The sequence below is a fragment of the Saccostrea cucullata genome, unplaced genomic scaffold, assembly GCF_032062105.1.
Source record: "Saccostrea cucullata isolate Sc308-1 unplaced genomic scaffold, CSIRO_AGI_Scuc_v1 ctg10755, whole genome shotgun sequence".
In the NCBI taxonomy this organism is placed as follows: Eukaryota; Metazoa; Mollusca; class Bivalvia; order Ostreida; family Ostreidae; genus Saccostrea; species Saccostrea cuccullata.
This window is the reverse complement of record NW_026924072.1, coordinates 2,903-17,876: the sequence shown is the minus strand read 5'-3', so window position 1 is coordinate 17,876 and position 14,974 is coordinate 2,903. Positions and strand designations below refer to the sequence as shown.

The 14,974-nt window shown below is 33.9% G+C and overlaps 1 protein-coding gene across 1 annotated transcript; it reads right to left on the bottom strand.

The window, feature by feature from the left end:
- Positions 1-266: 266 nt before the first annotated feature.
- LOC134265645 (uncharacterized) lies at positions 267-7,036 on the bottom strand. Its single transcript, XM_062747869.1, has 2 exons — positions 6,682-7,036; positions 267-1,435 (listed from the first exon to the last, which is right to left on the bottom strand). The coding sequence occupies exons 1-2, from the start codon at positions 7,034-7,036 to the stop codon at positions 267-269; spliced, it is 1,524 nt and encodes a 507-aa protein (XP_062603853.1).
- Positions 7,037-14,974: the final 7,938 nt, after the last annotated feature.

The window sequence follows — 14,974 nt, the reverse complement described above, 5'->3', positions numbered from 1 at the left end:
GATTATTTCCTTCCGACAAAATATAGTTCCTGGTTCTCTCTTTTTAATTTCTAGTTAAAAAAGTGTTAAATGAATTTTGCTCACTTTAATTCATAAATAATTCAATATAATTCAAAACAAATTGCTTTGTCTAACATCAATTCCGTTTTTTAAACGAAAACAAACCCTGCACGTAACACAAGGGCAAGGTCATAGCGAAGAACACATTCAAACAGTCATGTCAACAACGAAGAAAAGGTAAGTCCTTTTTATCCACAATTCTCTTTCTATTGGGGTCCAAAAAAGTTGTAAACCTGAACACTAGAATTGTAAATGTCAAACTGCTTCTGATAATGCATAGGAATATTCTGCTGAATGTTCAGGGTGTTGTTTTGCGATAGGCCTACAGCATGTACAGTAGTTGAAGATGAAGTGGCAAGACTTGTGGCACTACTAATTTGTTGTTGGACTGGCAGATTTAATGGACTTAGTGCGTCTCTTTTCATGCTTGCACCATGTAAGATGCTGCTATAGAGTCTCTTATGGTCTTCAGAGGAGTCTGTGTTGTAGGATTTAATACTCTGCTCATTTCTGTGTCCTGAAATCCTCATTATTTCTCGTGCTTCAACCCCAGCATGAGATAAAAGAGTAATTGTAGTAGCTCTCACACAGTGATTTGTGTAGGACTTGGACAGTCCTGCATCAGCTGATATGCTCTTCATCATATTATTGAGGGTTTTTTCTCCCAGAGGTCGAGATGTATACCATTCGTCATCATTGGGGTTGAAGGTACGTTTTGCTTGCTGAAATAGAATTTCATTTGTTTTGTTGCGCTTATCTAAGTAAAGGCGTAATGAAGTAACAGGGCACTGACTGCTGGATGTAGCATACATTCTTGGCTGTGTCTCATGGTCGTTATCTTTAATTCTGTCTCCAGGATGGTTTTTTGTGGCTTCATTATATGCCATCTGAACATACTCTTTTCCAGCATCATCTGTCTTAAAGATAAAAGCTGAGCACTTTAGGTCACGAATATTTTCTCTGCCTCGTCTAGCAAAGCTTAGTGTAATATCAAACCACACTTTTCTCTGCAAGCTTTTTGGATCACGGCAGCTTAGTATATCTGTTGACCTCAGTTTCTGCAGGTCAGCCTCGGAAATGGCTTCATAATGCTTAGTTTTGTCAAATCCATCTTTCTTTATTTTTTTCAACATGGATTTAAACATGTTATTTGATTTGACAAAGTCATTGCTGTCTAGGAGAGAAATTTTTTGGCAATATGGTGGGGCACGCAAGTGCCTGTTGATTGAGGCCCGAATTCCAACGAAGGTGCTTTTTGAGTAGAGGTCACCTTGGGCTGTTCTTAAAGAGGCGTAGAACCTTCTTAGTGTCTCATCCAAGCTGGTAGCTGACAGATTTTCAAACTTTTCATCTTGTCCATTCTCAGACAACCATTCTAAATTCAATTTAAAAATTCTTTCAGTGAAATTGAATTTAAAAAAAAATTTAAATTTAGAAATATAGTTTATTTGAATGGTTATCATTGCTAAGTGCTTTTACAGTTTTCTGTTATTTCATAAATAATCTATCTGTCAGATAATTTTATTATACCCGCACTTTCTAAAGAAAGTTCGGGTATATTGTTGTTACTCATGTCCGTCCGTCCGTCCGTCCGTCCGTCTGTCACACTTTTCTTCCCTAAACTCCTCTTACATTTTACACAGTAGGCTAATCATCTTTTGGGAGATGGTTGGTGGTGTCATGTAGATGTGCAGTAAGGTTTCGGAATTTTGATTTTGCCTTGGAGGGTCAAATGGGGGTCGAAAAATGACGTTTTTTATGAAAAAAGCCTCGTCTTCCCTGAACTCCTCTTACATTTTACACAGTAGCCTAATCATCTTTTGGGAGATGGTTGGTGGTGTCATGTAGATAAGCAGTAAGGTTTCAGAATTTTGATTTTGCCCCGGGGGGTCAAATTGGGGTCATTAAATGACGTTTTTTATGCAAAAAGCCCCGTCTTCCCTGAACTCCTCTTACATTTTACACAGTGGGCTAATCATCTTTTGGGAGATGGTTGGTGGTGTCATGTAGATGTGCAGTAAGGTTTTGGAATTTTGATATTGCCCCGGGGGGTCAAATGGGGGTCGAAAAATGATGTTTTTTATGCAAAAAGCCCCGTCTTCCCTGAACTCCTCTTACATTTTACACAGTAGGCTAATCATCTTTTGGGAGATGGTTGGTGGTGTCATGTAGATGTGCAGTAAGGTTTTGGAATTTTGATTTTGCCCCGGGGGGTCAAATGGGGGTCGAAAAATGACGTTTTTTATGCAAAAAGCTCCGTCTTCCCTGAACTCCTCTTACATTTTACACAGTAGGCTAATCATCTTTTGGGAGATGGTTGGTGGTGTCATGTAGATGTGCAGTAAGATTTCGGAATTTTGATATTGCCCCGGGGGGTCATATGGGGGTCGAAAAATGACGTTTTTTATGCAAAAAGCCCCGTCTTCCCTGAACTTATCTTACATTTTACACAGTAGGCTTATCATCTTTTGGGAGATGGTTGGTGGTGTCATGTAGATGTGCAGTAAGGTTTTGGAATTTTGATATTGCCCCGGGGGGGTCAAATGGGGGTCGAAAAATGACGTTTTTTATGCAAAAATCCCTGTCTTCCCTGAACTCCTCTTACATTTTACACAGTAGGCTAATCATCTTTTGGGAGATGGTTGGTGGTGTCATGTAGATGTGCAGTAAGGTTTCGGAATTTTGATTTTGCCCCGGGGGGTCAAATAGGGGTAAAAAAATGACGTTTTTATGCAAAAAGCCCCGTCTTCCCTGAAATTCTCTTACATTTTACACAGTAGCCTAATCATCTTTAGGGAGATGGTTGGTAGTGTCATGTAGATGTGCAGCAAGGTTTTGGAATTTTGATATTGCCCTGGGAGGTCAAATGGGGGTGGAAAATTAAATTTTTTGTGCAAAAAGTCCTGTCTTTCCTGAAGTTCTCCTTAATGTTACTCAGAAGCCTAATCATCTTTTAGGAGAGTTAAATATCTTGAAAATTATGTAAAACATTAACGTTAAAGAGTAAAAAAAAACATTGCAAGCTGGGAAACATCTTGAATTTTTACAAGTAATTAATGTACAAATGTCAAATGTGAGAGTCATATCTCATCTCAATCAAAAGTTATAAGCAAATGCAACATTTTTGAAAAGTAGGTTAGGCTTCAAGGTCAAGGTCACAGAGTAAAAGTCATGATTCATTTGGAAAGATCTTATCACAGGTAATAATATACATGCATTATAATATGAATGCCCTAACTTTTCTCTTTCAAAATGATAAATTTATAACAATTTAATTCTTTTGCAAGTAGGTCAAACTTCTAGGTCATATGTAAAAAAAAAAAAAAAAAACATGCCATTCTCACAGGTAAATACTAGTACATAAGTTTAATATGAATGTCTTGTCTCTTCTCATTCAGTAGATATGACCGTGATAACCAAGGTTAATTTTATTCAGACAGAAGAACAGTCTGACATACAAATGTACATATTTCTATATGAATTGCATGGGTAAAATTGGACCAGTGGATCTAGAAAAGTTAAAAATGTAAAAAGTTTTCAGACAAACAGATGGACAACATGTCACAGCAGACGTTATATGACAAGGAAACCAGAAAAGCTCAAATGAGTGTTTTGAAAGGGTTACAATATGGTTGCAGTACTTGAAAAGCTGGGTTTTTTTTCATGCAGAGATATGCATGACCAACATATTCATGTTTTATATTTTCTTTAGTAATTTGTTTGTTTTTTGTGAATACGTATCTCATTGGAATTTTTCCGTCATATGGAGACACCACCAAATAATAATGAAGACAAGATGTGTTTGTGAAACACTGATGTCCCTGTCTGGTAGCCTATGGCGAAGGTTGAAGTTTCTCAAATATATGTCAAACTCAAAGGTCAAGGTCAAACGGTTCAATTGTTGGTATCAGAAAAAAGTCTTGTCACAAGGAATGCACATGTGAAATAAGTAATCCCTAGTACTTCCTCTTCAAAAGTTAATTGCCAAGGTTAATTTTTTAAGTGGTTCAAACTCTACGGTCAAGGTCAAACATATTTATACCTGTTGACTGTTCACAATGAATACACATGTTAAGCATGAAAGCCCTAGCACCTACTGATCAAAATTTAGGCCAAGTTTAAAGTTGGGTATTTTTCTTGTAAAAATGTGTATTCTAGGTCAAGTGATCAGAGGTAAAAATTAATGGTACCCAAATAAAAGGTCTTAATTGTCACAAGAAATAAACCTATAAAATGTGGAAGCCAATTGTATAGCCCATCCCACTTAAAACTTATGGGCAAGGTTATAATTTCTGCAGACAAATATACAGACATAATATAAACACAAGAAACAAAATATGTACATAATTAGTCAAATGGAAAAAAATATACTATTTAATTGGAATCACAAAATAGATTGTTATTTCAGGGATAGGGAGTGGGTAGGGAGATTGGAACCCCCACCCCCACCCCCCACCCCTGGAATTTCCTTTGTTATTTATACAAGACTATATACTGAAGCAAATAAAAAATGATTTTGGACATCCTCTCCCTAACTAAGAAAACATTGGGTTTTTTTTTTGTTTATTTGTTTTCAGTGTATGATTTTTTTCTCCTGCTTGTCAGGAAATTCTAGGCATGAATATTTTGACTGAGATGTGAACCCCCCTCCCTACTCCCGAAAAAAATTCTGGATCCGCACCAGTATTGGCAGTAACTGAATGTCACATCGACAAGGGGAGATAACTTCACAATATGAAATTCGTCTAGTGTGGCATGTGATGATCTTTGACCCTTTTTGAACTTTAACATAATCGTTTGGGTTTATTTTACCCCCACTATACTTAAACTTGTACTTACCGACCTCCATAGGTCCTGTAAACTTCATGAAATATAAATCCAATTATAACACAAAATGAATTAATCCAAAGCACACCATTCTGCAGCATGTTATAATGATATTCCATTCGGAAAACCTCCGTGCCGTCGATTCCAATCGGCAATCCTCGGCTGACTCCGCTTCGCTCCATTCAAACCTCGGATGTGATTAGTGGAGGAATACGCACCAGATCCTTACATTTCTTCGCCGGAAACTGCCTTTTCACGCATTTCATAGTTCGCTCTGCATAACGTTCCTCGAAAATGTTTCTAAATATGTGCAATTCTTTATCGTAAACAGGTTTTGATTACAACCTTATGTACGTAGGCTTTGAAAGCTAGAACAAACTGTTGAGTGCGCCACACAATAACTCCGATCTCAAATGTATGACATTTGAATGAAATTCAAATAAGATCACATGACTGAAACAGTAAGATGGTAGATCACCGTTGACGTCCGAGGTTATGTGCGAGGTACGAGTCATCCGAGGAACTCCGAGTGCGTCGATTCCGTCACCTTATCAGATGAAGTGGGAATCGGCCGAGGTGTACCGAATGGAGTTTAATCTAAAAATATGATAATGGGTGACGCAACGTGATGTGATGTAGAATTTACATGTCAAGAACAAATTTTAAATTAATTCATAACAAACACTGTTTTAACAAAACTGTTCCATCTAGCCTATTCCCAAAAGTATGTACTGTGTGATTGTGGTGTCGAGAGGGGGGGGGGGGGGGGTTAGTAAATTTAAAAAGGTCCTAATATGAGCAAAACATTTATCAAAATCTAATTTACATTATTAATAGAATTCAAACTGGTATATAATGAATTAAGCATGTAAAATAAATATAAGAGGTTCTGAGTTATAGGTCACAGGGATAATTTCATACCCAATTTTATGAATACATATGTAAATTACAGGCACGTAGCAACCGGGGGGGGGGGCTGCCCCCCCTTTTTTCCCAACATTACCTGTACTATAAGAAAATGTCCATTAAAAAGATGGTTGCCCCCTCCCACTTTTAACCACAGTATATACATTGCAAGGAAATATGGGAAAAATTGGAAGTGAAAGTAATTTTGCCTTGAAAAAAAAGGGGCCACCCCCCCCCCACCCCCACCCCCCCATTTCATTTTTTTCCTTGTTAATTTTTTTAGGTTAGTAAAAAAAATTTTCTCAGGTTGCCCCCCCCCCCCACTTTCAAAAACGATGCTACGTGCCTGAATTATATAGAATTATTTTGACTTTTTCCTTGGTAAGCCGCCCGTAGGATTGTGTATTTAGAGGCAAACACCTTAGTGCGGGTATTACTGTCTCATGACAGCATCTAGTTTTGTATTTCAGGCATCTTTTTTATGACTTTTTTATTCAATTTTTGCCTTATAATTTTATAGAAAAAAAATTTTGCTGTGTGGATGTATTTTTAATATTGATACCCAATTACACATTTTACATTTTAAAGAAATATATTACTATTTATTTTCATGATGTTTTTGTGAGAAAATCATGTCTGTGGTAATCCTCATATCCCAATAAGAAGGGTGGCGTGATGTCTGGAATCAAATTCCTCAAAGAGGATAGACCCTTCTACCATAAGACATTTTTGCTCTGTTTCATATTGATTAACAAAATATTTTTCATTAAATTATTTCATGAGATATTCTCATTCCATTTAATATTTATGTATGTATGAGATATATGTATGTATTTTTAAGATGTTTGGGGTCATGTGTGGGTCCTGTATTTGTTTTGATATACACACCACGGAAAAGAGACACTGCCCACTTCGTTTGTTTTATGGTTCCTAGGGAATCTTTGTTTTCTTCGATATTTGTCAAATCTGTCTCTGTCAAATTGGGGAATCTTCCTTGTTCAGTTCCCGTAGACCCACTATCATCCGTTTGGGTTAAACAGCTTAGCAGGGCTTCCTCAAGATCTGAGTCGTCTGCGAAGTCGATGTTCTCATATTTAATGTCTACAGACATTTCTGCGCTTCCTGACTCAGACTGAGATTGAAAGGCAAACCCCATGTCAAAATTCTGTGCCGATCTTTCATTTTCACCATCAGAAAAATCGCTACCGTTAGATTCTGTCGAAGCGATACCCCCGGTAGCCATTTTTATTTACACTGGCAACGGCGTATGAATACTAATAAAAGTAGTTTGCTACCGTTAATGCTCATTTAACAGTCGCAAAGGTAAGTTCTTAGCCAATGAGAATACATGTAACAACTCAATTGCATTAGAATTCAAACTTTGATGTAAAATGATAACATTTAAGTCTTCTATTAGTTTGTTTCATTCTCCCGACCGACTGGCTAAAAATTACCCGACTCAATTTTTATTAACTACCAGGAAGCATACCTTTTTATGCATTCTGAAAAAATTAAAACTAAGCAGTAAAATTGGATTTCGGAAAGAAAAATTTTCTAACGTACCTATTGATATATATTTTTAAGTCTTGAATCGGGATGGGGCAACCAAACAAATTAATGCTGAGAAAATAAGGGCTTTAATTACCTGCTTCATCATAGTTAGAATAGGAAAGCAATGCAGAGGAGAAGAAGATGCAAAGTAACAATGCTATCCTGATTCCACTCATCTCTGGTTGTTCCCTTTACGTCCAATACAGATGGAATGAAAAGAGCTAAAACATAAGTAAATAGTATATTAATGTACTTTTTTAAAAATGTCTTTTATTCCTTTTTCAATTTACTATAAACTGTAATTTTATTTGTATACACTCAATGAATGTAGATACTGAACTCAAAATAAAACACACCACTGTATCCCCATTTTTGCTCATTTGGATGCTTTATCTCAAACGAGTTTTTTTTTATTTTTCTATTGACTGCTTTCCGTATTTAAGAAGACACATTTATCTATAACCTGGATTTGTTTTAATGTTCCTTCTCTGATACGCAAGAGCATGCTCTGAGAATAGGAAAAGGAGGAAAACAGGAAAAGTCTTATACTGAGACAGACTACTTACAAATACATGTAAGTCGAGATGAGATGATATTAATCTTATCAAAAGTAAGTATATTTCAAATTGCATTAACAATATAATGAAGTTGTTTGCAAAATCAAGCAATATTGGGTCTAATTTTTGTTTGCAGATGATGTAAACGTCTCATAAGCACCTGTGCCCATCTCTAGTGTTTCCATTTTCAGGGAAAATGATTTTGCACTCTGTTTAGGATTTGTCTGTTTTATTGGATTTCTCAGATGAAACCTTGTTTCTAACATTTGAAGCTCTATACTTCAAGAAAAATTAACTTAGCAAAAAAAAAAAAACTATTACGCCCATTAGGACACATTTGAGATTTCAGTCACTAAATACATATATGTACGAAATTCAAAAAAGTGATTCAAAATTTGACTGATCTAGATTAGCAAATCAAATGGTTGTTAAGGTTCAATTACTCACTTTTCCTTTGCTAAGCTTTTATCATTACAAAGTCGTAATTCGAAATTTATTTATAAAAAAACAGGCAAGTAAATGTTTTTTTATAATAACAATGTAAGAAAGAGTGCTGGGTGTATAAAATCAATTTTAAAGGTAAAGGTAAAAAGATGTTATGAAGTAAAGTATGTCTAGAATTATATATAAAAAAGTTTTATCAAGAATATCTCCATTGCAGAATGGTCCCGTATTTTTCAGATTCTTACAGGATGGGCATGAAATGCGATCTGCAAAAGTCTTTTAGTCAGAATCTTCGAAGGGTAAAAAGAAATTGTATCTACATTTAATTGATTATTGCACAACCAAGAGAGAATCATAAGCGAGCAACATTTCAGGTGACATTACAATTAATGTTAATAGGGGTTACAAAATGGTTAGAGCTTGTAACAATATTTTAAAGAATGGGCAAAGACCAAGTTTGAAAGGCCAGTCGATGAGATAGCTCCTTGAGTAAGGTGGCCTATGCAAAAAAATTCTATCTCTTTCTTCAGGCCCGTAGATAGAACTTCCCCTTTTTAAATGAGATTGATAGATTGACTGGATATTGTTCAACGTCCATTCCAGAATATTTCACTTATATATAGGCGTCATCATATACTGGTGATGGGCTTCAAATTTGACCTTTACTCGGCACTTACGGCTTTTGAGCAGTGACGGATCTTTATCGTGCCAACGTCTAACATGACAAGTGGACTCAGTTTTTAAGGTTTCGTTCGAAGGATCTGTAACTTTCAGTTGCAAAGGAATAGTTGCCAGCCATTTTTTATCGACTTAGGTCAATCGTGGCCGAGATTGGAGCTCACGACCTTTCGAACAAGGAGAGAGCGCTCTACCGACTGAACTATGAATGATTGAACGTTAAGGATGGCAATCCCAAGTTAAAATTCCTCGTCAAGCCAAATTGGTAATCAGACATAATTATTATGGGGACAAAGGCATAAAATAGACAATGTTTGATATTTTATAGTACATTGTATATGTCGATGCTATCGGGATATTTTTAACTTTAATACCACTTTATGTATTTGTTTAGTACTAATCTGTATATTCAATATTCATAGTAATTCTTGTAATGCATTGACAAACCCCATCAATGGTAATCCACTTAGATCTTGCACAATATAGAACCAATCAAATACACAAGTTCCACTGTGTAATTTAAATACTTGTATAATGTAGGTCATGGCCGCAATTTCCAACCAAAATGCAAATATTTATCATGAAAACGAAGGACTGATAACGAAAACATGCGTGTGGCAACTCATATGACATTGGATAAAATAAATTGCAAATAAACAATCTTGATTTAATATTATATGATACAGTCTTCAGTTCTTGAATGTGTGAAACAAAGCAGGAAAAATAAAGTTAAAAACACATTCATATTTTTTCTAATCTTAACCTTAAAATAGGTTGATTCGTTTTTTCTTAATAATAAGGTATCTTTTCATACATTATTATTTAGTTAAATGACCTGTCAGTTATAAAAGATTTCTTGATTGAAAAAGTACAAATCTTGAACTCGATTTCTGTTTGATATAAAATCTCAAATTTTAATCTCGAAATTTGAGTTTTGTTTTTCGAAACTCGAATCTCAAATAAGGCTTCTAAGCTTTCTTTTGTAAAAAAAAAAAAATGTAGCAATTGCAAGATACGTTAAAATAAAAGGTAAAAGGTAAGATATAACAAAGTTAATGACAAATCACAAGAAGCGAAAGATACAAGTTTAATTTTAATGTACGAAGTTGTCCATGACGCTTAAAAAGCTTAGTTTTCTACTAAAATTCTGTTGAAGGATTGTATAAAGTGTACGATAAACATAATTATCTTTGAATGTTTTTGATATTCCAAATATTTTGAGTCTGAAATTTGCTTTAATCTCGGGCAAGATGCATTTTAATTTTACATATTTTAAAAACAACCTGTATTGCGTTTCAACGGCTTCAAGCAAACATTCTCATTCGTGTGTCTTTTAAAATGCAATTTGTTATTAAACCTACCCAATAGATGTAAGACTTTATTATTCGTTTTGGTTTTTTCCTTGTGAAGAATACACTAGTCCCTGTAAGAATTTCATTCAAGATTTACATTTATAAATCTATAAGCAAAATTAAGGCGATTATTTTATGTACAATAATCTAATTATTGATTTGTTATGTCAAAATTGCAATTACCTAATGACTTTTGCAGTGAAGTTAAAGAAGAAAGGTATTATGTGTTATTTGATTTTCTTGTTTTTTAAATAAAAAGAATAAATAATATATTTTGAATGCTTTTATATACTTACATAATAATTGGATGTTGATATCATCCGACGTAAGAATCCTTGTTATGCAAAAAATGTTGATAAATAAATTATATAGAAAAACCGTAAAAATCCTTGTTATATAGAAAAAAGTTGATGAATAAATTATGCAAAATAATGTAAAAAGTAATAGTACTAAAGACATGCGTACCTTTCTTTAAACGAATTGACTAAAATGGTAGGCTCACGGGGTTTGTTATCTCAAGTTGTTCAAGTGATCACGTGGTAAAGATAACACAGACCTTTGGTCTTCTGCTTGTCACATTTCTCTTAAATATTTTTTTATCTTAAGTCGCAAATTTTGAAATTTAACTTGGTCAAGGACACTCTCTGATATTTTCCTGACGTGTTCCATTTTGTTGAGACAAGTTTGAATATGCTTTTCAAAAAGTTAAAATATGGATTTTTTTCTATAATAAATACAATGTATTATTATCAGTATGAAAGATGGATTGGTATAGCAAAATGATGCAATTTTATGACATAGTTATTAGTTTCAAAGCGACTTTTGGAAATAACAAACTTTGTACCATCCCAGAACATGGAATGAAAAAATGAAACTAAAAAAAATAGTGCTTGATTAAAAAACAATGAACAGGACGAATCCGTAAACAAAGCATAAACAGGAACCTCCAGAAATACAAATGTGAAATGAGGTGCCTTGGTGGAGTAAGCATCTCTTTTTGGCCGGTCTCTTTGATCAAGAGGATAGAACATCCCTTAGTCAAATTTATCATTAAAAGAGGCCTAATATTTACCTGAAACAAGTCAGCCAAAATACGACCCAATGACAGTTTATATTGTACAAAGGTCATTTGTACGACCTTAGAATTTACAAAATATTGTTTTTAAACATGGTTACTGAACTAAGTGACATCATAGACCTAAGGTAAGATTTTTCTCTGGTTTCTGACTAGATGAAATATTCAAAGTACATTTGAAGATGATACACTTAGTTCAGTAACCATATTTAGGTGTAAGAGATTTAAAAGACCATATTTTTCTTTCCTCGTCACGAATGTACAACTTTAACTAGAAATTGAAAACCGTGTTTGAAAATTAGCAGGGACTATATTTTTGGCGGAATGGTGGCGTATGAAAATATCTTTTCTGCCTCTCAAAATTGTTATAGTACAATGAATTTAGATATCATTTTTACACTTGAAGACTTGAAGAACGTTTCAAATGTATGTTTAATTAATCAAAAGGTACTAAAGTTCATTGATATATCAAATAAATATGACTTTTCAAACAAACTAGAACTATGTTAGCTTTAACATGTATAAGCTTCCAATCTGAGTACAGATTTGAACCAAGAATCCGTAAAAAGTATTTTTTTTTCTTCGTGAACGGTCAAAGCTTTTGTTTTTGTGTCATTTTGTATTTTTATATGACAACTTTACCATATGTGAAAATGAGGAAATTTTTAATATATGAAGCATCTAAAAATATTTAATATATCCTAAAAATTTAAGAAAAGTAGAAAAAATTCGGATTAGCAAATATCAATTTTAGTTAAATTGTTAATGTCAATTTATAATATCATCTTATAGGCCCTTTCTTGTAGTATCTTTTTATGCAAAAGGAAAACATTCAATCTTTTAAAATACAAGTAAGGATTGCATAATTGGCAACAGTTATTTTTTTCTTATTAATGTTCAGGAAAGAGGTAATGATCTTGGCCTGACATTATTGTCTCTGATATAAAACGGTCAAATTCAATTTAACTGATTCCATCACTTAATGATATTTTCTTCTTAATTCTGTGAAAATTTCACTTATTTTTAAATGATTAAATTCTGATTGTAACACTGTATTTGATTGGATAAAAAATTTACTTTATATCGTATAAAATGTGTTGCCTACGTCACAATGGCTTGCGTCAATTACGTATCAATCCGCCTGACATTACATTCAAATTTTGTACAATCTGAAGTCATTTTGTCAGATCAATCATCTCTTTTTCTTACATCAAATGAATGAAAATTAAATCATAAGCAACGAATTTAATAGTTACCCATTTTATACGGTTAAACTGGGATGGAACAGTTTACGCTTTTTTATACATGTAAACCGCTTCGTTCCTTAAATACAAGAAATAATAGAAGAATCCTACCTTAACTACAGGTAAACTTGTCTAAAATAGCAAACTGTTGAATCCAACATTATTGTTGTGCTTTGTGAATCGAAGAAAGTGGTCTTGCAATCAATTAGTATCTCGACATAAATAGAGAAATTGTGACTATAATTATGTATATTGCCTCAAATTACAAAGAGTCTCTCAGGCATCTGCAGGTTGAATAAGATAAAGCTAGGAGGTTATAGAAAGCAGTCCCATACTGGTAGAAATATTAGTAACTGTATGATTTATGTCTCCCAAATCTTATTTGATTTAAGTTATGTGTTTTAGCATTTAAAGTGCAACTCTAACAGATTTTTCCTCTAGAAACTGTGCCCCTTGAATTTATAGAAAATGAAACACTGTACTGTAAATGTTTTTTTGATTTACATATTTATTCATACATAGCAAATATTGATTTTTTTTTAACATATTTTGGGCTGTATTTTTTACGTAATCCTTTCTCTTGCAATTTAAAATATGTCTTGTTTACGTTATTTCGAAAAAAAAACATTGTATACTCAAGGTACACATGTCAAATTTTTAGATGTTTAATATCTTGTCAGAAGTTCAAGCAATATTAGATCATACTAAGCCAAATTAGAACAAAAATGTATATCACTAGCTGTTTTATATGTGCGAGACTCTATCTTAAATCAATGATTTAATCTCATGTTTTGAAAAAATAAACTTACACGCCATAATAACATTGTTTTAAATGTTGATTATTATGTGCAGGTTTTATTAAATCTGGAACTAAAAAAGTATCCTATTAGCAAACTTTTTTTAGTATTAAAGCATTTTTCGATCATTGAATATTCATTTCTGTTCGCAGAAAACTTTTACGCCCATTATATTGTATATTTGAACTATTGTTGCTGCAGAACTGCAGCTCTCCGAAAAAAATATTGACAGACCGGAGAGCTTCCCATTGTAAAACTGTATATTCATTGTGTGCAAAAAGTTGCACTTAGTTCTGGATTTATTCTTCCAAATTCTTAACTAAATCGTGAAAAATAGATTTCAATAAATGTCTTTCTCACTTTTCAAGTACTCTCGTAGTTGACATCTGCACGAAGCATGTTGGACCGAATTATCTTGCAAACCAAAATGGCAGTATAAATGATGAAATTTTCGATGATCTTAATTTCAGGACCAGGAGGTCTAAGTATTAACAACAGTTATAAAGGATGTTTTGTCGTGCAATAAGTGAAATAATATGCTACAATGTAGGAACACACGGTTAGTAATATTTTGAGATGACAGTTTAAAAACATGGAGAAATAAATCGAGAAACAAAGCCTTTTTGTGCGCAATAATATGCAGTTTTTACAATGGGTGTCACTGTAGCTCTCCGTCCATACATTTTTTTTTCACATTCTCATACGAATATGGGATTACTGAATTTCGAAGCTTGAGTTATGATTTTAAAATGACCTACTCTGGGTTGGATCATTGGATGACAACACTTGTCCGTGTTTAAATACATAGAGAAGGAAAGTTATCTGGAAGGTAATTATGTTTTTTTAAATCAATGATTTTGAATTAACATGCATGTATTATAAACTACACAAAAAAAGAAAGGTATAGTAGAAATAATTTGCTGCCAATATATTAAAAGTTATAGAATCAAAAGAGTATTTGGTTATAATAATAAGGTACCGTTGTTTGAAAATATTCTTTTTAAACACTTGGGCTTAGAACAGTTCTTTGATCTAACCTGGGGTTTTGATATGATTTAACAAGGCAGTACATTGTGTGACCACCGCCTGCATTCAGTTCTGCGACACATAGAGGAAACATATGTCAATTATGTGTCCCTAGATATTATCTTATTACTCTTCTAATGCGTCGCCAGTTGCAAAAGACTCTGCGGGTTGGGTCTGCGCATCCTTACTATCATACCCAACTCATCCCAAACATGTTCAATTTACGAGAGATTCGGAGATTTTGAGGGCCAGTCTAGAAATTCCACGTTGTTTTACTTCAGAAAATCTCTTGTTGTTCGAGCCCTGTGTGCTGTTGCATTCATCTCTGTATCTTTGAGCTTTTAGCTTACCGTTCATAAATCTTATACGGTTTCCTCCAAAAAGTTCCTCCCAGAACCATTACACTACCACCACAAAACTGTCTACTTCCGTCTCACAGCAACCTGAAAAACGCATT

What these genes read in the sequence shown, in the direction of transcription:
- LOC134265645 (XM_062747869.1), bottom strand. Translation starts at nt 7,036, where the DNA reads ATGGCTACCGGGGGTATCGCTTCGACAGAATCTAACGGTAGCGATTTT. An exon ending in GGCAGTGTCTCTTTTCCGTG is followed by an intron (nt 1,436 to 6,681) that starts GTGTGTATATCA and finishes AATTGAATTTAG; the next exon opens with AATGGTTGTCTGAGAATGGA.